Raw genomic sequence first — 20,461 nt, forward strand, 5'->3', positions numbered from 1 at the left:
ATATGGTCAAACTTACAAAGAATAACTTTATTAAATCGTGTTTTAAGTCTGCAACAGAAAAGATTTTAAGTGCATCAATGCCTGAAATTAAAAATAAATAAATCCTTGTTTAAACTGTAAACATGCTTGACCAACTAATTGCACCATTGCAAAATTGAATCAGATCAATAAATAATATTTAATAATTATAATAACTAATAAACTATAAAAACTAAAAAAATTATAACTAATATATATTCAGTTCAGCAACATTAACTCAGGAGCACAATATATGAAACACTTGAACCTACAAAACCAAAATGAATTAAACAATTTGTGCTCATTTTTTCTTTCTTTTTTTTGATCAAAATTAGGAGGCAGTATCAGCTCCTCTGCTATGGTGTGGGGCTTTTTGCACTGCGCAATTTGGTACGCCACCTTATATGATGCAAACAGCGCTCAATGGTTTACTAAAGTAGCCTTCACAAAGCGGGATGACTGTTGGCAATATTCAGCACGTTTTCACTGAAAAAAACTCATTATCGCCGTGATTGGGGTGTAACGTATTTAGGTGACGGGCTAATTTATTTGGCTTCATGCTGTCCGCTGCGAGCATTTTTAGACACTCCAAACACAGCGGTCTTTCCTCTTCTCCAACTGAAGTCACCATGAAGCCAAGCGCTAAATACGCTTCGTCGTATTTCCTCGTCTTAGCTTTCGGGTGACTTTCTTTTGTCTCATTATCTTTGTCTCCCTCCGCTTTCCTTTTCATCCCTGTTAAAAACTTTTTCATGTTGGGGGTTGGTATGTTGAATAACGGAGGCTGTAGACAGAACGCAGACGGAGCTTTCTGTTGACTCAACACTGGTAACCAAGGCAAACCTGTAAGTCGTAAAATGTTGCACTGTCGCAAACGTGACAAAAGTAACAATGAGAGCGCCACTGCCCCTACTGTAGTGGATGCGCAATTACACTTTATACTAGTACGGCCAAAAAAAAAAAGCCTGTTCCCCAGGGTCACACGCGCCCCCCCAGGTATTGCATCACGCCCCCCCTAGGGGGCGCGCCCCACTATTTGAGAAGCACTGGGTTAACTCATATGACTCTGGCTGAAAGACCTTCAAAGACGTTTGAGGGCGACGTCTGAATTTTCATCGCAGAGTGAAATATTGGCCTTTGAAGTGAGATGGAGGCCTGACCCGGGAAGCCGTCCGCTATGAACTAAAGAGATTTTCTCTGCGGTGCTGTTCTGAGTCCAAAAAGTCCTGTGACTGAGGAGGAAATCAGCCACAAAGCCGTCGTGACTCAAACACTTCCTGACTCCCTCTGCAGACTTTACACGGTTCCCGCCCCGGACGCTCAGTCATTAGCCGCTCAGCCGTAGTTAGGGCCTCTTGGCGGCGTATGATTGGCTGGTGGCGGCGGCGGTGGGGGCGCTCGGGGGGATGTCCGGGTAAACCAGGAAGCCGGTGAAGGTGATGTACTTGGCGTGGTTGCTGTAGGCTCCGAAGCCGTCCCTCTGGTGGGAGTAGAGCCAGACTGTGTCCCCCGGCTTCAGCGCCAGCATCAGACTCTGACTCTGCAGGGCCTTCTCCCCCTGGCTGTCGTCGTAGATCATCGCCTGCACCTCCAGCCGGTTCTTCATCAGCTTCACGGACAGCGTCTTCTGGGGCAGCTTGCCCACGTTGAAGGAGAAGTAGTACGCCCCCGGGACGCGGCAGGTGAACACGCCCTGCGTCACGTTGAAGTCCTCTCCGATGTTGACGAACGCCGTGTCGAAGCTGATTGGCCGGTGCTGCAGCACGCCCACCTGGCTGACCCCCAGAATGCTTTGGGTGCGGCCCACGGAGAAGGCGGATCTCCCGTCGTCCTCTTCATCGTCGTACTCCTCCTCCTCCTCCTCCTGCGTGTCTGCCGGCCGGGGCCTGCCGCGCTCGGTGTCCTGCAGGCGGAGGTCGCCCTGCTGCGGGTTGTGCGTGGGGCGGTGCTGCTGCAGGTGGTGGGTCTGGTAGCTGTAGGTGTCGGGGTAGATGAGGTAGCCGTTGAAGGTGGTGTAGTGGCCGGTGTTGCTGTAGAGGGCGTAGCGGGGGTCGCCGTGAAGACGGAGCCAGACGGTGTCGCCAAACTCCAGCTGCAGCATGACGCTCTGACTCTGCACCTGAGGATTTAAGCAGACTGCGTTACGCCGGCTGGGCAGGCAAATCCAAGGCAACAAACATGATCCAGTCACCGCTGGATAATCCTTCATGAATCATCGGTTCCCCCCCAGAAACAGAAACGCCCTCAATAAGGCTTTATCTAAGCTCTGCCGTGATAGAAAAACACCAAACCTTCCAAACAACCTGGGAAAAATATTCTGATCCAAGAGGAGCTCATGGCACAGTTTGTGGGAACAAGAGGAAAAAATAGTGGGACGCTCCAGAATGGTTCATAATTTAAATCTGCATCACCTCTTGTTCTAAGCAGAGCATATTTAATTACTATCCTTACTGTTCATCGTGTTTATCACGGCACTGTGACAAATGTCTTGCTTTTTTTTGTCTCACTTGTGTTTCAAATCATCAAACAAGTTTTCTTGACTGCATCTATCTTCCAAAAACACTCAAAACTCTCAAGTTGGGCATCCTAAGCTGTTCCCAAACTGAATCTGATGTATTAATTGGTTTATAAAACTACGCCACACCCCTTTAACTTCGTCACATCAACGCTTGGAGGGGATTTGTTCCGGCCAGTCTTAAGGGTTAAAATCTTTTTTCTTGTCATTTTCCACTCAGTATCGATCAGATTGCACGTCTTGCCTCAGATTCTGAATTGGATTTACTTTGACTGGGCCATTTTAGGACATGATTCTGCTTTGATCTGAACCGTCCCATCGTAGCTCTGCCTGCATGTTCAGGGTGGTCGTCCTGCTGGAAGTTGGACCTCCATCCCAGTCTCAGGTCTGCAGCCTCCAACAGCTTTTCTTCCAGGTTGTTGAGACTTAAAAGTATCTTTTTTTACTTAAGTAAAGAAGTTAGAGATCAAACAAGTGTTTTTTCTTCAGAAATGCTGTAGATCATATTTTTCTTTCAGTACGAGGAAGCGTCTGGTCTTAATGACCTTCTGATTGTTTCTGATTACTGTGAAGTTGTGAATGCACCTGCCACCTGTCTGCATATCTCAGATGCTGTGAATCACAGTTCATGACAGCGGCTGAAGAAAAGCCTCCCCACAGCATGATGCCGCCGCCGCCATGCTTCACTGCAGCCACGAGGAGACGAGGAAGACATGAAGTGATAGTTTTCCGCCACACGGCGAATTATCTGTGGACCAGAAGGAACACCTTCCTCCCCACGTCGACTCAGTGGGGCAGAGGAAAAATGCACCTCGGGCTTTCTCTCTTTGCGTTGGTCTATCACATAAAATCATTCAATAATTTAAAGGTTGTGATGTGAAAAGAACGTGAAAAGTTCAAGGGGTTTAATATTCATCAGGGGGACCCAAGTCAAGTCCTCCATGGCTTCTATCCTGCAGCTTTTAGACACAATGCACCTGAATCAAATAGCTGGAATTAGCATATTGTTCACCTTTGCGGTCGTCTGGGCCCCCATAAACGTACCGGATCGTCCCTTCGGCCACTCTGAGCTCTTCTTCTGTAAAAACGCGTCCAGTAAACCTCTGAGCCGGCAGGAATCCGGCTCACCCTCCTGAAGCTGACTCCCTTTGACGGCGAGTAGCAGCGGCTCCTCACCGTATTATTGATTCTATCTTACGCTGATTTACAGCTGCGATTAAAGCTAAGTAAGAAATTATTTATTAAATTCATGATGACCACCATCTGTCCTTTATTTTTTTTATCATTATTACTTTTTTAATAGTGTCCTGTCTGGGAATGTGTCAATAAGAGTTATTGTCTTAACGCCAAAAATAGCCCAGCAGATTTTACGTTCACAAGCGGAGCCATACTGCATTCGCCATAGCGCTGCACTTGATTTATACATACAAGGAGCTTTAATATAATTAATGCAGGGAATATTTTATGTTATATGAACACTGAAACAAAAAAAGGAGAAAAGATAAAAGAGAAAGAGGAGAGAACTGTTGCTCCCACAGTTACCAGCCTGGGTGTCTGACCCCCTTGGCTGTGTTGCTCAGGTCTCCAACCTACCTTCCTCTCCTCGCCGGCGTTCTCCTCGTACACGATGGCCTGCACCTCGTTCCTGTTCTTCATCAGCATCACAGAAAGGTCTTTGTGGGGGAACTTCCCCACCGTGAAGGAGAAGTAGTAGGCCCCGGGGATGCGGCAGCGGAACAATCCGGCCTTGGCGTCAAAATCCCCACCGATGTTGACGTAGACGGTGTCAAAGGTCACGGTCATTTTCGGCCCCCCCTCCATGCTGCTGGTGCGCGACACCGAGAAGGCCGATCGGAGCTCTGCATTGTCCAGCAAACGGGCGAAAGCCCAGGCGCCGCCGGCGTGGCCCAGGCACAGCAGGCCAATCAGCACGCTCGCAGGCAGCAGCATCTTCCTGCAGGATTTAAAACAGAGACAAGTCTTTATTTACACCTTTTTGTCTGCCTACGGATCATAAACATCACTAAAGTTTGTGTTTTACTGTTTAAGGTTCCAATAAAAAAAAACAATGTTGGATCCCCTGCTACGCTGGAACAGGTGAGCCGTTAGTGAGAAAGATAAAATGTTAAAATTAATCATTTTTTCCATTTTGCTCTTCTCTGCATGGATCCCTGATTTTACCGAGGGGGGAATATTTAATGACTCTCACACATCAGTTCCCGTTTCAGCTGCCTTGGGGCCCCTAAATGTTTTTGTTGCTTATTTATTGAGTCATTTATGAGAGAATGTTTTACATCATTTTATGCACCGGTGCTCAACTTGGGTCAGCACAGATCAGTAATGATGTGTTGAAAACACACGACATTTTAATCCTGTGGAGTTTTCCAGTGAATTCTCATTAGCTGCTTCTGAACGGCTCTATAAAAATAGTTGTTTTGCTCAAAATATGTCTAAACTTGGCGGATTGCTGTACTTATTATTATTATTGTTGTTGTTGTTATAATTATTATTATTATTATAATACAAGCTGTATTAAAACCCGCAGTCTCAAGATAGCCAGAATATCATAAACTCTAAAAAGTGAAATCAAACAAGGTGGTGAAATATGAACTAAGATATTAAAGGAATCCATAACAGATTTAAAAGATAGAGACTCATTATAACATCCATCATCTATCTGTCCACGACTTTAGGGTTCAAGAGACTTAATATTTAATAAACTGAGATGATAAAGGCAATAACAGGCATTTGCTGATTATCTGTGCCGTGTTTTTAAAATATAATATAAAAGCTTTCGAAAGTTTCCATCACAATATTCCTATGATGGTCATGATATGTCCAACTGTATGGAGCATAAAGAAAAGCTGGGCCGCCCCTCCTCCACCTGTAGCTGAACACCACTGGTCAGCTGGCTGAAATTAGGCGCCGACATCCTCGATAACAAGAAAGACAAATGAGCGTTTTTGTAAATAGCTTTAGCACATTAGCCTCTCTCTGCATTGCTCTGTAGACGGCAGAACAGCAAAGGTGTCTAATTACACCTGCAAAATGCTTCTAAAATGATCTGCTGTTTATTCTTTCTCTTTCTTGTTTTAAAATCAATAAATAAGTGGTAAAAATAAAGTTACGACCCTCTAAGCTGACAAACTCAGCTTGTTTTGCTGATATAACTCAGCGGTTGGAAGAGCATGGGCTCTATCTTCACAAGAACTCAGCAGCACATAGGCAGCCCACGATGACACCAGCGTACCTGTACATTTCGCTGATTTTAGAACATAAACGACGCATCAGGATAGGAGAGAACACAGCCTTACAAACCACTGAGCTGTATTTAATTCATTTAAGCAGGTTGCTCTCAGCTGTGGAGCTAATTACCAGTCTTTATCAGCGAATAGAAGCCCTCTCAGCGTCTCCCTGCGCCGCTGTGATGAACCAACAGAAAGCAGACACAGACACACAGACAGCTGGAGGTGTCGGCATCATCATGCCCCCCCCCCCCCCCCCCCATAAGAATAAAGTAACAAGGACTTATCTCGTGGTGCACTTTGTGAAGCTGCAGCAGAGTTCAGCTGATGGTGCCGTTTTCAGGGTGGCTTATCAGTCTTAATTAGCAAGCTGTGTCATTTATAAAACCCCGTATGAGGCGCGAGGAGAATGCTGCTCATTAATCAACCAGATTAAAAGAAAATAACACGTCAAAGGGCCACATAACTGAGCATCTCTTGGTTGGCAAAGTGCATCCAAATGACATCTAGGTTTAGCTCAGACGTCAAGGTTGCCACTAATTGGACTAAATCCGGTGTAGAAATAAACTTTGACATCTAACTAGAGTTTAGGAGGTGTACATTTTGCTGACTGTAGAGTAAGCTGAACTATTGCACACGTTTGCTTTCATAGACGCACACATTATCACCCGCTGACCAAGGCGACAGCGTTAGACTGGCCTAAAATAATCTGCTTCCTTAGCAGAGACTGTTTCTCTGGCTCCGCTTCATCAATCTCTATCAACCAACCACTGTTGGATTCTCAAGGTTTGAATTTGGCATAAAAACAGCAGCGCAGATGTTTTATGCATGGCTTTAAACGTTTATTCATAGAGTATTCCTTAATATCAATATGTCGCACACTGAAAGGCTGGATTATTCCCTCTGTTACGATTTGTAAAGCCAGAAGGTCCCTTTGTTCTCTCTTCTCTTCACATTCTTTCTATCTCAAACAGAACAGGCCTTTGAGAGAATGTTGCGTTTTTCTTTCATTTATATAAATACACTTGAACAAGGTTGGATTTGCCATTTGGTAAATTCATAACAGTAATAATTTCCTTTGCAGTTTTGTAAAGTCCAATAAAGTGTGTTTTCTGCATTTAAACCATCCCTTAGGGAGCGGCTGCTGCCCAGGCAGCATTCTGCCGCTAAGGTTCAGGGACCAGCAGTGGCAGCTTCGGGATTTGAACCGAGGGGCTTACTTCCTTTCCAGGACAAAAGCGTCCTGCTCCAAACACTAGGCCTCCACCTCCCATTTAAAATGTCTGATTTAAAATATGAAGGAACTACATAGAGACACAAATTGCTTCCTGAAGTGAGTGGCTGCACAATCTCTGATTGGCACACTTTTACCGTGCAAAAATAGCAGAGTGGATTTGTCCGTAATTTCTTTCCTTTACAATAAAATAACAGCAACACAGCAACAGAAAAATTATATAAAAAAAAACAGATTAGTTCTGTCAAGTCGCGAAAAGCTTTTAGTGCTCAATTATTGTCCCGACAATCATTCGATGGTGAATATTAAACTTCTACCTGCTTTCATTTCTCAAAAACGCTTTTTTTTTTTTACATTCATTTGGACCAAAAAAAAAAAAAAACCTTGTGATTTCTACTTCACTTAAACATTTATATTAACATGTCTGTTACAGTAACAGAAGCGTCATTAACATGATAACAAGGAGGAGCATGTCTGACCAAGCTGGAAACCATCCAGTTAGAAGCTTCAGTGGTTTTTATTGATCATAAATACATTTCTGAACAACATGCAGGATGTCTAGGAATCTGCCACATCGGCGTATGTGATAGACTAAACTCTTTAATATGCAATGACTATGTTTTCCAATACAGAGGCCTTTAGTTATTTGTACTTGAAACAAAATGCTCTTCTTGTACGTTTAAACTAAAATAAACCTCTTTAAACCGAAGCTAATTATGGTGGTTAATTGTGCTTAAGGCACTGAGCCTCCACTGATTGTTTTTGTCTGATTACTCGTCCCACCGCAGCGGAGGGAGGAATCCATACCAGCACACTGAGCTTGTTGCAGGTTCTAAAAATCCTCCACTGCCCGGCTCGCACCGAGAAATAGTGTTTGTTTGTGTGTGTAATGGCGGCAGCTTTAACCGGTCGTGTTGATAGAGCGCTCCGCGGAGAGCGGGACGCTTCAGGTTCAAACCGAAATGAAAGAATAGATCAAACAGGCCTCCCTTATAATGAGCACCCAGGGGATGGAAGCTCAGAGAACAGAGAGCAAGAAATATATATAAAAAAAAAAACACGGTCCTGCCCAGTTGCATAGATACAAAACACCATTCTTATCACTGCAAACTGAGCAGTTTCTAATATTTACTTGTTTCACAATAAGTTGGGTATAAAATGTGCATCAGGGGGAGAAAGTTGGCCGAATGGGTAAAGCAGGTACATTATGCTGGTGAAAGATGAGCGGAGTGGTGTATGCAGTTCAGTCAGTGAGGAATGTTCTGATCTTTATATCAGAGAAACCAAACAGCCTCTCCACAGACGCATGGATCAACACAGGAGAGCTACCTCCTCAGGATAAGACTCTGCTGTCCACCTACACCTAAAGGACAAAGGACACTCTTTGAGGACCAAAATGTTCACATTTTGGACAAAGAAGACAGATGGTTTGAAAGGGGTGTGAAGGAAGCCATTTATGTTAGGAGAGACAAACCAACCTTAAACAGAGGAGAAGGACTTAGGTTATAACTTTCAAAAACTTACAACACAACTATAGGGTTGATTCCTTTCAATTTTCACCTCAATCCTCACCTCCATGCAGGTTATCACAACATCTCCCCAGTAAAGCAAACCAACGATGACCCTAATGACTCCCCATTGCTAAGTTTTGGTTTAATTTGCATGTTATCTAAGCCATAACGAGGCCTTTTTGGGCAATAATATAAAGCTTGGAACTCCACACTGCTCGAGACATTTGAATTGAGACAGCTCTCTGGATGGGAAGCGAAACGTCTTCAAACTTTTTTTGGAACGTTTATTACACTTTACTTTCTTTCTTTACTTTCTCTGAGCAGCTGCAGCTGAAAGCTCCGTGAAAAGACAAAAGTGTTTTGTTCAGCATGAAGCCGGATCCCAGCTCTGGTACCTGCGGTGTTTCTTTTGTGGTTTGCGATATTGTTTTGTCTGAGAAGTTAAAGTTATTACATTTGAGGAGGTGAGCAAACACGCCTGCGGTCGGCCATCTTTCTGAGGTAACCTCAGCAGTGTCTGCACACGTGCTGGAGATGATGTGTGAAAACACAGACGTGTTTAAACGTCTGTCTCCAGGTGTCAAACTTAATTTATAGGAAGTGAAATGAAAACCCGGCGCAGCTCAAGGGACAAAGCTATAATTTTAAAAGTATTGCAAAATCAAGACTTTATTGTCATTCTGCTGCACATCTGAGTGAAATGTCATGGCGAGGCTCCGAGTAAACACAAAAGACAAAAGAGAAAGATTATAAATATAAGTATTTGTCATTTTGGCAAACCAAAAACAACGTTTTTTTATGTACAGAAACAGGATATTTAAAGCCATATGAGTAGTGTTAGTATATGTAGCAGCAGGATGTATTGCAACAATGAGCGGACAAATACTGGCACAGACGCTCAGTGCACTAGAGTTCATAGTGTTCATGTAAACTGACTAGTTTTTTATTAATTCATCTTAATATAATTACTGATTAATTATTGCTAGAAATTCATGATCTGAACCTTTCAGAATTTAAAATAATAAGAAACCCAAAGCAACCAATAAACTTCAGAAAAGAGCATCTACTATAAAACGCATAAAAATATTAAGTTCTCACAACTTCCATTTGTAAAAGCTGTTTGTCTTCCTTGAAGTTAATTGGATTAATTTGAGACTAATTGGGATTCTAGATTTTAAATAACCGAACATGAACAACTGTCTTTAAGATGGAAAAAAATTAGACGAAATCTCAAATTTACGCTGTAAAAAAAACTTTTCATGGACCAAATCTGTATGTGTCGAAAATGTAATTCTTTATGGACAAGATCCATGTTTACCTAAATAAAAGTCTAATTAATTACACAACCCAGTCTGAGATGCTTGCTTTCAGAAGGATATTAACACATCTACTGTTTTCAGAGCAAAACAGATTTTTTTTTTTTTATATAATTTTTTTCTAAATGGGTTTGCCTCAATTTAAACAATAAGATACTTTCCTGCACTAATTGGTTATAATTTCTAATCTTTATTAACAGGTTGCCTTTTAACAAAATGGTACCAAGTATTTTAATTAATTTTGGTACCCTTACAACCCTGTGTCGTAGTGCCATAACATTCTCATCCAAACTCATAGTAATTGAAGCTATATTTTTATTTTCTGTTTTTTTCTTCTTTCATGTTTGTTTTGTGGCGTTCAGGTGAAACAGCGCCACCTACAGCCACAGTACAATATTGCTGTGTTAGTTCTGATCTACAGTATTTCTGTGTATATTTTAAACATCTAAAGATTATCAAACCAAATGTAAAATTTTGCCCGTCGTTTTTTTTTTTTACCACAAGCTTAAAAAAAATCTTTTCTGGATTTTAAAAGAAAAATCAAATAATCAACAAATGAAATAAGTTCAGTTCATCTTTTATGAATATTAACAGATGGATGTTTCAGTTTTAATTGGATCGTTTCACCACAAGGAGCTAGTTCCTTTAAATCAGCACATTTCCTGCTTTACAGCCTTCCTATATGTTCACCTTTATTTCTACCAGGTCAGAAACAGGCAGAGCAGCCGTAAACATGCTCATAGTCCACACACTTTATACGCCAAAGCTTCCCAAATAAGACATTAAAGGTTCTTTGTTGCTCTCCCTGAGATCTGTACTGTATCTATAAATAAAGGGCAGGGAACGGTTGCTACGTCCTCCTTGTGGACGGATCAATAACTGATGATGGAGACGACGTTAAGAAGAGCACAGCACGAGGAAAGGAAACGACAAAAGAGAGAAACGAAGAATCAACATGAAATGCAGGATTTCCAGTGGGAAGGGATTTATTACAAACCTTGAAGGTGTTCTGATATCTGTGTATGGATGCGCGTGTGGCCTATTTAACTTTGCTGTGTGGGTGGAAACGTGTGTTTCTGCTGTTTTCTGAGTGCGTAGGCTGCTTTTGGTATGTGTGTGTATCAGGAAATGCATACGTGCTATTTTTATTTTAGTTTACATTAATTAATTGTTTACCTTGGAATTTGAACATCGTGTATGACGCATTTTCCAGCCTTCAGTAAATGTACTTTCTAAACTACATCTCCATGCAGCATGTATTCAGAAACAAGTTCACGCCACAAGACAGCAGCTCTCCAAGAAAAATAGGTCAGAAATAAAGTTACAGCGGTTAGCTGTAACTTTTGTTTTTGTGACTGGAATGTAAATGTTGGTGAGATGCAGCGTTCTGGCTAAAGCTGTGTATTAGTTTGGTGTTCTTAAAGACAATAGCAACAACGTTTTCATTAAAACGATTAATTTTTCAAAAATAATACATCCACAGAACGTGTGGAGTGGTGCAGAACAAAAGTTTTAATTTTGCAAAAGAATAAATATATAGTATATAAATGATTGCTTTATAAATTTTGACCAGTCTGAAATATATAAATATTTACTTCTGGCTGTGATGCCAACGTCGACACGAAAGGACTCTCCACCAATAGGAATAGTAGGTTGATGTGAGGTCAGATGGAGCTCGATCATAGCAGCTCCGTGATAGAGCTGAGAAATCTTCTTCTCGGCGTTACATTTATCACAATCATGCGGACCAAAAAAAAAGGAAAAACGAGGGTGAACATCCGTCACCTTAACTTTTATAATGAATACATTTTTCATGCTTTGTTACAGATATTGTCATTTTTAAATCTATATAAATGCAACTGAGATTAAACAAGAAGAGTAACAGAATAAAACAAAGATTCAGATGCAGCTCACTGGTGGATTATGCTTTTTTTTTCTAAAAAAAACAGGCTTGTGGGCCCCACATGTGGTCCTCGGGGGCTACCTGGTGCCCACGGGCCCCATGTTGGTGACCCCTGTGCTAATACTACTGGACCTGGCAGCCACTTTGTCAAACAGTTGACTGTTGGAATGAGAGCGATCGAGCACGAGTGCACCACCTACTGGCCGGGAGGAGGTAAACTTGTAGCTATCTCCTTTAAGAGCAAAACACGTGTTGACGATTGCCGAGAGTTTTATAACAGCCAAGTAACGAACTCCACCTCTCACCCAATCACAGCCGGAGGAAGGTAAATAGCCATTAAACTACGTTTAAACACATATTACTATTTTACACATTTGCCTTTTTAACACACCTCCACCATTTTAATCTCTTTTTGTCCCAAGTAAACAAATGCCTCTGATGAGCAGATTTACAGAGCTCTGTTGTTTTTACATTAGTAAGTGTGTGCACACGGGATATTTGCATATGTGGTGCTTTTTTTTTGTATGTGTGATTATGCATAGGAATGTGTTTGTGCCTCTTGTCTGTGTGTGTCCGTGTGTCCAACATGCTGGGCCATCTGCTGCAGGTGATAACAAACACATTAGCTCTCAAACCGAAGCGCAACGGAAGCCCAACCTGCAGCTTTCTTCTGCTCGCTAAACACTTCTGGTTCATACCAACCTTTAACTCTCCTAGAACATGTTATCCTGATATGAAGTTTCCTCCTGCTGCAGTTCACAAGCTGAAGTTTCATAATTTAAATGTGTGAGGATTACATTTAACTGCGGCTCAATTTATCCCAGAGCTGTGATTGGAAATTTTAATCGTCTGCTTGTAATTTTGGTGAAATTTGCAGAAAAACTTTGTCGTGGTAGGATCCATTTTATTGAAAAAGCTCCTTTGTATCTGTCAAACATTAACGTATTTTTTGGACTATAAGAAGCACTTAAAATCTTGAATTTTCTCAAAAATTGATGGTGCACCTTATAATCTGGTGCTACTTATCTATGATTACCGATTACCTGACTGATTTTATGTGGTACAATGCTCTCAGAAATCTGTTAAAATGTTTAAGTATGATTTTGGTTAGAAACGAAGCCGCTCCACTCAATCGATATTCTGAGCATTACGGTACACTGTGTCACCACAGACATCATATACGTAGACGCGTCATAGGGCGCAGGTTCGCACGTCAACGTCACCGCCATATTGTATGTGGCAGAAAAAAGTTCAGTTCTGTTATTGTGAACGTGAATCAGAGAAGATGCCTCATTCCTGTGCTGCAATAAATACACACACACACACACACACACACACACACACACACACACACACACACACACACACACACACACACATATATATATATATATATATATATATATGTATATATATATATATATATATATATATATATACTTTTTTTTTTTTTTTTTTATATTTGTGTGTGTATATGTTATGAGGATCGATTTGTTAAATCTAAACATTGTTGTCTTCATTATTTCATAAAACCGTGTCACTTGTGAACCTTTAGGAACAGACTTTTTGGGTGAGTATTAAAGAGGTAAAATTAATAAAATGAGAGAAAAAAGTCCTAGGTCAATAAAGTAAAAATAAACAAACAAACACAAAAGTGATAATGTTATGATAAAAACATCATATCATGAGAATTAAGGGGGAACATTTCCAGAATACACACAGTTTGCAGAATTATTTTACTCCTGGAGTAATAGGGCCAGGTTAGATTATTTTAAATATTTTTATTCTTTAGGAGAATAAATTCAGGAGAATTAAGCTAAAGGGATACGAAAATAAACTTGTAATATTACAACAAAAAAAATACTATGAATACAAAGTATATTCAGAGATTAAAGTCCCTCCGATACTGTTTAAGTGACTGAGTAACTGCAGATTTGCCACATTTAAGATGGCGGACGCTCTGACGCATCGCAGCATAGGCAGAACCCGCCCAACGACGCGTCTACTCTTATATTATGTCTATGTGTGTCACTACCTGATAGGACCCCTGAGCTGTCTACCAGACTGCCTGACTGTAATGTCTAAACTAGAAGTGCATTCATGGAAAGACCCCCACATACTCGGGTGTACTTCGCTTCGCATAGGTCCGTGCGTACTCTGCGCGTACTCCGCGTATACAGGTATTTGAAGAGCTCAATTTTTACGACTGCGTACACGGTGTCACACTATAAACTTCTCGGAGGCAGGAAGTCTTTACATCAAACTGTTTCATATGTGACACTAAGCTGCTCCAATCAGGCGTTCTCCAGGACGCAGCATCTCAGTCCCTCTCTGTTCTCACTGACAGGTGGGAGCCTGCTGGAAAAGAAACGGCTCTAGGTGCTCAGCTAGCTAATCACACATTTTACCATCAGTTGCGCCGTTCGTCCCACTGGCAGAAAGTCTGGGAATTTGCCACTGGAAATGTTGGCAACAGCTCGACTATGAAGGGTAAAATGTCCGTGGAGAGTCAGCATGGAGTCCGCCAAGTTCACAATATGTGCACAGTACGCCCGAGCATGTGGGAGGCTTTATTAATAGTACATGCTAGCAACAATAACCCTACTAAGTTAATTCAATATAAAAGTTATGTTTAGTTTGGCTTTATGGTAAACAGGGCAGTGTAGTCCAGCTACTCTGTCCTCCCCACAGAGACGGATGGAGAGCTGTGGACGTGCAGGAGTGATATTACACACTTGGGAAGAATATTTGTTGCGCCTTATAATCCGGTGCGCCTTATGGTCCGAAAAATAGGGTAATCATTTCTACTTTGAAACAGTAATAAAAACACTTGAGGATGATAGCTGGTTTTAAATTAATAACCACATTTTACAAATGTGTTTTTCCTGAGCAAAGCACTAATCTAAACCTCTCTTCTCTCCATCACATTGCAAGCGTTATCTTGCTTTTTAGGGCAAAAAGACATGTGAGAAAACTAACCGAAGCTGGACTCATAACATTTGAGTAGTCCGACTGTCTCTGTCTTCAAAATGAAATTTTGACATCTGCCTCACTGTAGTGAAGGTACATTCTCACAAATAAAGGTCTGTACATACTTTGCAAGAACCAAGAAGGTTGTTCACTTTCTGATTTGGAGGTTCTTGTTATTCTTGACACATAAACTGAGCAGAAGATTTTTTTTTCAGTGGCTATCTGACAAATGTTTTGTGACTGCACAAAATCCCCACTCCGACCCATGGTGTCGCTCTCCAGCATGCAGTTTAATCCCTGTCCTCTGAAAAAATGCCACCAAACAAAAGGAATAAACCGCTCTATTCTATGTGCTCTTCATCTTTGTCCTAGTGAATACTGCAGTATCTGGTCCTTGGTAGCTTAGAAGACATTGCTATTATGTGGGAATTTTATATAGGCCGATTTAACAGGCCTATATAAAGAGAATATATGCAAATTCCAGTTTTTAACCACTGAATATATTTTGTTGTGTACTTGGAGTCTCTGGGAGTGCAGAATAGTTGAATGTAGTTTCTCAAGGTGCTGCACGGATGTTATTCTTTTATGTTTGGGTCATAATTTTCAAGCTGTTCAGTTTTCTCTTTTATGATTTACGAACAATAATGTCACAGTATTTGCTGCAGAGCTGCTAAACAAGGACAAGGACAAGGACTGCATCCTGGACTTCCAGCTTACCAATTTTGCGACTCCACCATTTTTTTTTTTACCACGATTGTGTCGTCCAGGCTCAAGGATTGTGAAGCTACAAGCGGATAATTCATAATGTTTGGTTGTTGGGTGTTTTAATCCACACAGTTCATCACAACGTTCCCCAACATACTACAAAAATGGTTGACCAGGGTGGAGTGGAACGCTCTGCAACCCGCAGGGGGTGAATTGTGGCACATCTGGATCTAAAGAAACCGCAACAAAACAACTGAATGATATGAATGTGGAAAGAAAGGATTTAAAAGTGAGATATTTTCTATCTAGACAGTTTACAGATTTGATTTTATATATTCACTGCGATGCTGTTTTCAAGAACATTGAGGAGCTACGTTGCAAAACGCAGACTACATGACGCATGCATGTGCAGCTCTGAGCCGCCTGCAACCTCGACCTGAACAAGGCGGCACAGAGCAAAGATGGCCGCCGTATCCTCTCAGATTTACAGCCAGGGACAGAGATGCAGCAGATTACAGATTAAGTTCCCTTTCCTGCCCAACGTCGTTAAATGTGACACTGAAGAGATGACGCTGAGATGATGCGACTCTTGCTACCAAATCCGTTCGGGAAATGCAGCTTAAGTTGAATCGAACCAAGTCACTGGGACAAAATTTTAGCAATCCTTTTAATATTTGTATTTTTTGCTTGCTTGTTTTAAATATTCTAATGAGAATTACAAATAATGTATGGATGTATCTAAAGGCAGGGAGTGAGAAGATTTTTTTCTTTTTTTTTGTGGGGGATGGTGACAAAAATGGTGGCACAAAATCATGTTTGATTTTTAAAAAACAATTAAAATTGAGCAGATGCTCTATTTGCGCCATCCCCCAGTGGTCCATGTTGTAATTCCCACTCTGAGGACTTCCCAGGAGTTAAGCCAAACACAAACCAGAGAGACTGGTTCCCTCTCCCAGTGCTGTCAGATCAATCTGACATCGTTCGGGTCTTGCAGCAGGTTTGTTACACATATTCTGGCCAGAACTCTTTCTCTTGTGCTATTTTATTTGAAATGTGTGTGTTTACTACTCTGACAAATGATGCGGGAGTTACCTATGATGACTTGAATTTTTATAAAGCATAAAAAGCTGGCCAGAAGTTACTTTGTTCTTTTTCTTGCCATCTCAAGTAAAATACCAATTTTTTTCTGCTCTTGTGGAGATTTTAAAAACAGGCTGACAATGAGTTGAAAAGTGAGACTTCCAGCTGCTTCCGTTCACCACTGTTATGTTTCACACAACCATTGCTTGCTGATATAAAACACCGGTTATGAAATAGTAGTTTGCTTCATTTCTTTCTTTTGCACCTTGTGACATCTTTCTCAAATTCAGACAAAGAAATAAATACTTCAATCAAGAACTACAAAGTCGGATTCAGCCAAAAAAAAAAAAAAAAAGATACGAGAAAGTGTTTAAAAAATAAAAAATATCTAATCAGCTTTCACAATTAATCTCAGTAATAGACATTTTGGCAAGTTTTTTTTTCATTTAACACAAAAAAGACACTTTCTGAGTGAGCTTAAAATCAAATCTGTAGCTGGATGAGCCGTTTCAATCTCTTTGTGGAGTTCTATCTCTTCTTCTCTGCCTGAACAATCTCCCACTCCGCTCCGTCACCCCTTTCTCTCTCATTAGATCAAAGCTTCGCACAGATCTATTGTTGCATTGTATAGGCGAGGACGCCAGCCTGCACAGAATAACAAAGAGGCAGTCATCACACATACAGTATGCCCGGGTGCACACGCGCATACGCTGAAGGGAGTTATTGTTTCCCGTGCTCCTTCATTTACATCTATTGTGAAATTCCAGCTGTTTGCATGATGGCATCATTAGCAGATGGCGCCTTACCTGGCAAGGAAGATTACAGCTCTTTCAAAATCTCCTTCATCCAACTTTTACTTTTATAACAGCCAGCCTGTGGCTTCCACTGCAGCTGGAGGTAAAATCCAGCTACTAATCTAACTAAAATATCATTATTTAGGTCAGGTTTAGTGTTTTTCCATAGCTGCACATTTAATAAAAAATACATTAAATTGCTTCCTGTGTTTTGTTTGGACACCAGTCCTACAGAGTAACATGCTAATATCTTGATTCGGTCCAAGTAAAAGCCCAGAACGCTCTTTGTGTCCTGTGTTTACTCCTTCACAATAGATAAAACATAGCCTGATTTATGGGTTCAGACAATCTGGTATTGTGAAGCTCCAGCTCAGGGCTAACCTCCTCTTTTCTTCCCATCTTCACAACAATAAAGTGGAGGCAGAAATGGGGGCTGCTCATTCCTCCTCTTCCCCTGCCGTCGGAGCAAAGAGCCTCTTTGAAAATACTTTCACTGCAACGGCAGCCTTGAAAACCATGCAGGCACAAAAGCATCAACATCGGGCTGAAGCCTTATCAGAGCTTCTGAGAGGAGAGATTAGATGAAGATGAAATGAAATCACCGGTTTTGAGGCTTTGTTTAAAGTTGTGTGGATCGTCTTTTAATCATTCGAATAAACAGCTACAGTTATATTAAATAAATTAGAACATGCGAACCAATCATTTAAATTTAAAGGATTTAAAGCACCTTTAGAAAAAACACACACCCTTCAGCAGGTATTAAACATACTGTTTATGAAGCCCACTTTTCTGGATTAAATGTTTTTTTATTGGTCTGATCAAATATGCAAATTCTCATGTTGTGTTTCATTAGCTGTAACTAGAAACATAATCAGAATAAATAGAAACAACGGCTTGAAAACAACTGATTAATGCATGTAACATGCTTCATTGTGCTGAAATGAGTTTCCTTAAAATAAAACCGACATCCTGATCTAACTCTGTAGTTTTGTGGCTACAGGTTGCTGAAGGATAGAACAACCACTTTCCCTCAATCTGCTACGTTCTCCTACTACTCTCCAATTTGAAAATTGCTGTTTGACAGCAGAATCTGACTGAGATGTTTTGAAAAGCAGAATGGGCGAAAATGTCCGTCTCTACAAGAAGAAAACGTGTAAAAACATTTTTATTGATAAAATAATGTGTTGTTTTCCTTTTTAACTTCACCTTTTTTTTGGCCTATCACACAAAATCCCCGTGAAACACACTGAGGTCTGTGGTTCTATTGTGACAAAATGTGAAATAATCTGTATCTTCATCTTGCAATAAACATCCCATCATAAACCTCGGGCAAAGTTCTCCACAGACTGGTATGCATTTTAATTAAACAGTAAATCTCCTCACTCTTATGCATTTGGAGATGTGGTCAACAGTTTACGTAACTTGCTCTACATTTAGGAAAAAATCAGTTTGTATGACATTCGTCGAAATGCTGTTCTGATATTAGCCCTTAAATGCCTGGACAGTTGACCTCAGGGTTTCTCTATCAACACATTTTGATTCATTACACAGTTAAGACAAACACTTTGCTTTATATATATATATATATATATATATATATATATATATATATATATATATATATATATATATATATTTAATTTCTTAAAGTGGAGCATTTCTGAGTCGCAGTTTCACTGAAAGAAAAATCTATGTTTTCTAACAGTACATTATCAGAGAGTTGCCTGGAAAATAGATGAAGGTTGTGGAGCTAAATGCTTTTAGTCTTTTAGTCCTGTAAAGTGAAATCTGCTCAGGTATGCAGTTATTTTCTGAGTACAACACAGATAAAAAAAAAAAGAAGCACGTTTCTATTCTGCAGCCTTCCTCCTCTCTCTGCCTCAGTGTGTGTTTTATTTGTCTTTTTTCCCCCCGTCTATATTTCAGCTATTTCTCATCTGACCTCGATTATTTTTTTTATACAGTTACCGGAAACTGTTGTGATAGCAACAGTAAATCCAGAAAGCGGTTCAGGTTGTTGTGGGTAAAAATAGGATGATGCTGATGATTTATGCTAGCGTGGCGTAAACCTTTTCAAACTGATGTTTCTCATCTTTTTGTTTTGAACAATAGAGATGTTAACCTGTAAGCGGCCGTCTCCTTGGTGGAATACGAACAATTAAAGGCTCCAAAGGAAACCCAGTATCACAGCAAAGGCATTTCTTTTCTTACTTCACACATGTTGTCATAATTCAATGTTCTGCTGAGGAGGTTTTTTTCTCAGCATTTTTAAATGAGCTCAAACAAAAGAGCAGAGGGAGGACATGTTTGTCTAATCCTACCAATGTCTCTGTTTTATGGTCCTGGGTTTGCTGCAGATTTGTGCATGTCGTAGTTTTGAGCCGCTCCTTTAGACAGGAGCAGCGGTGTAAGGTATAAGGAGTGAGACAAGTTGTACACAAACCTGAGATGAGAAAACTCCAAAGAGAAATAAAACAGAACGTTATTTCCCAACGTGTAACGCTGCAAACAAAGATGTCGATAGATTCATGTTCTCAGTAGATAATTGGAGGTCCTTCTGAGCCTCAGGAGGGTCTGTGGTTCTTTGACTGACATGGCAGAGAGAAGGGATGGAAAGGGCACACGGAGTGATTTTAAGAAACCTGCCGTCACTTTTGTCAAAGAGGAAATATATTAAGAATTATGAATGCTCCTCGCCAGCTTTAGCATAAAGTTTAGGGCTTCAATTCATCATGATCCAGTCGTGAATGGAATAACTTTCCCTGTTTTCAACCTTGATGTTAACTTAGAAACAAAACTAAACTGTTGGCAAAATCTCACTTCAGCATTTTTCTCCATTGAGATTGCCTCCAATGATCACAAGCTTTGTTTTCCTGTCGGGGGAGAACTGCTTCCACCAAAAGCTGTTTGGCTAATTTATTTTCCAACAGGACTTGGCACCTGGACACAGCGCTAAAGCTAGCAGTACCTGGTTGAAGGACCATGATGTCCCTGTTCCTAATTGGCCAGCAAACTCACCTGACCTTGTCCCCGTAGATAAAATATGGGGCATTATGAAAAGGAAGATGCGATACGCCAGACCTAGCAATGCAGACGAGCTGAAGGCCTCCATCAGAGCAACCTGGGCTCTCATCACACCTGAGCAGCGCCACAGACTCCATGCCACGCTG

General features: G+C 40.9%; 1 protein-coding gene across 1 annotated transcript in view; it reads right to left on the reverse strand.

The window, feature by feature from the left end:
* Positions 1-1,073: 1,073 nt before the first annotated feature.
* c1qtnf4 (C1q and TNF related 4) overlaps positions 1,074-20,461 on the reverse strand; it is a 36,148-nt gene continuing 16,760 nt past the window's right edge. The window contains exons 2-3 of the mRNA XM_012880776.3: positions 4,127-4,487; positions 1,074-2,137 (exon numbers count right to left, since the gene is read on the reverse strand). Of these exons, the coding sequence (XP_012736230.2) occupies positions 1,364-2,137; positions 4,127-4,483 (1,131 nt within the window). The 5' untranslated portion in view covers positions 4,484-4,487 and the 3' untranslated portion in view covers positions 1,074-1,363. The remainder of the gene's footprint in view (positions 2,138-4,126; positions 4,488-20,461) is intronic.

Source organism: Fundulus heteroclitus, chromosome 4, assembly GCF_011125445.2.
Source record: "Fundulus heteroclitus isolate FHET01 chromosome 4, MU-UCD_Fhet_4.1, whole genome shotgun sequence".
Lineage (NCBI taxonomy): Eukaryota > Metazoa > Chordata > Actinopteri > Cyprinodontiformes > Fundulidae > Fundulus > Fundulus heteroclitus.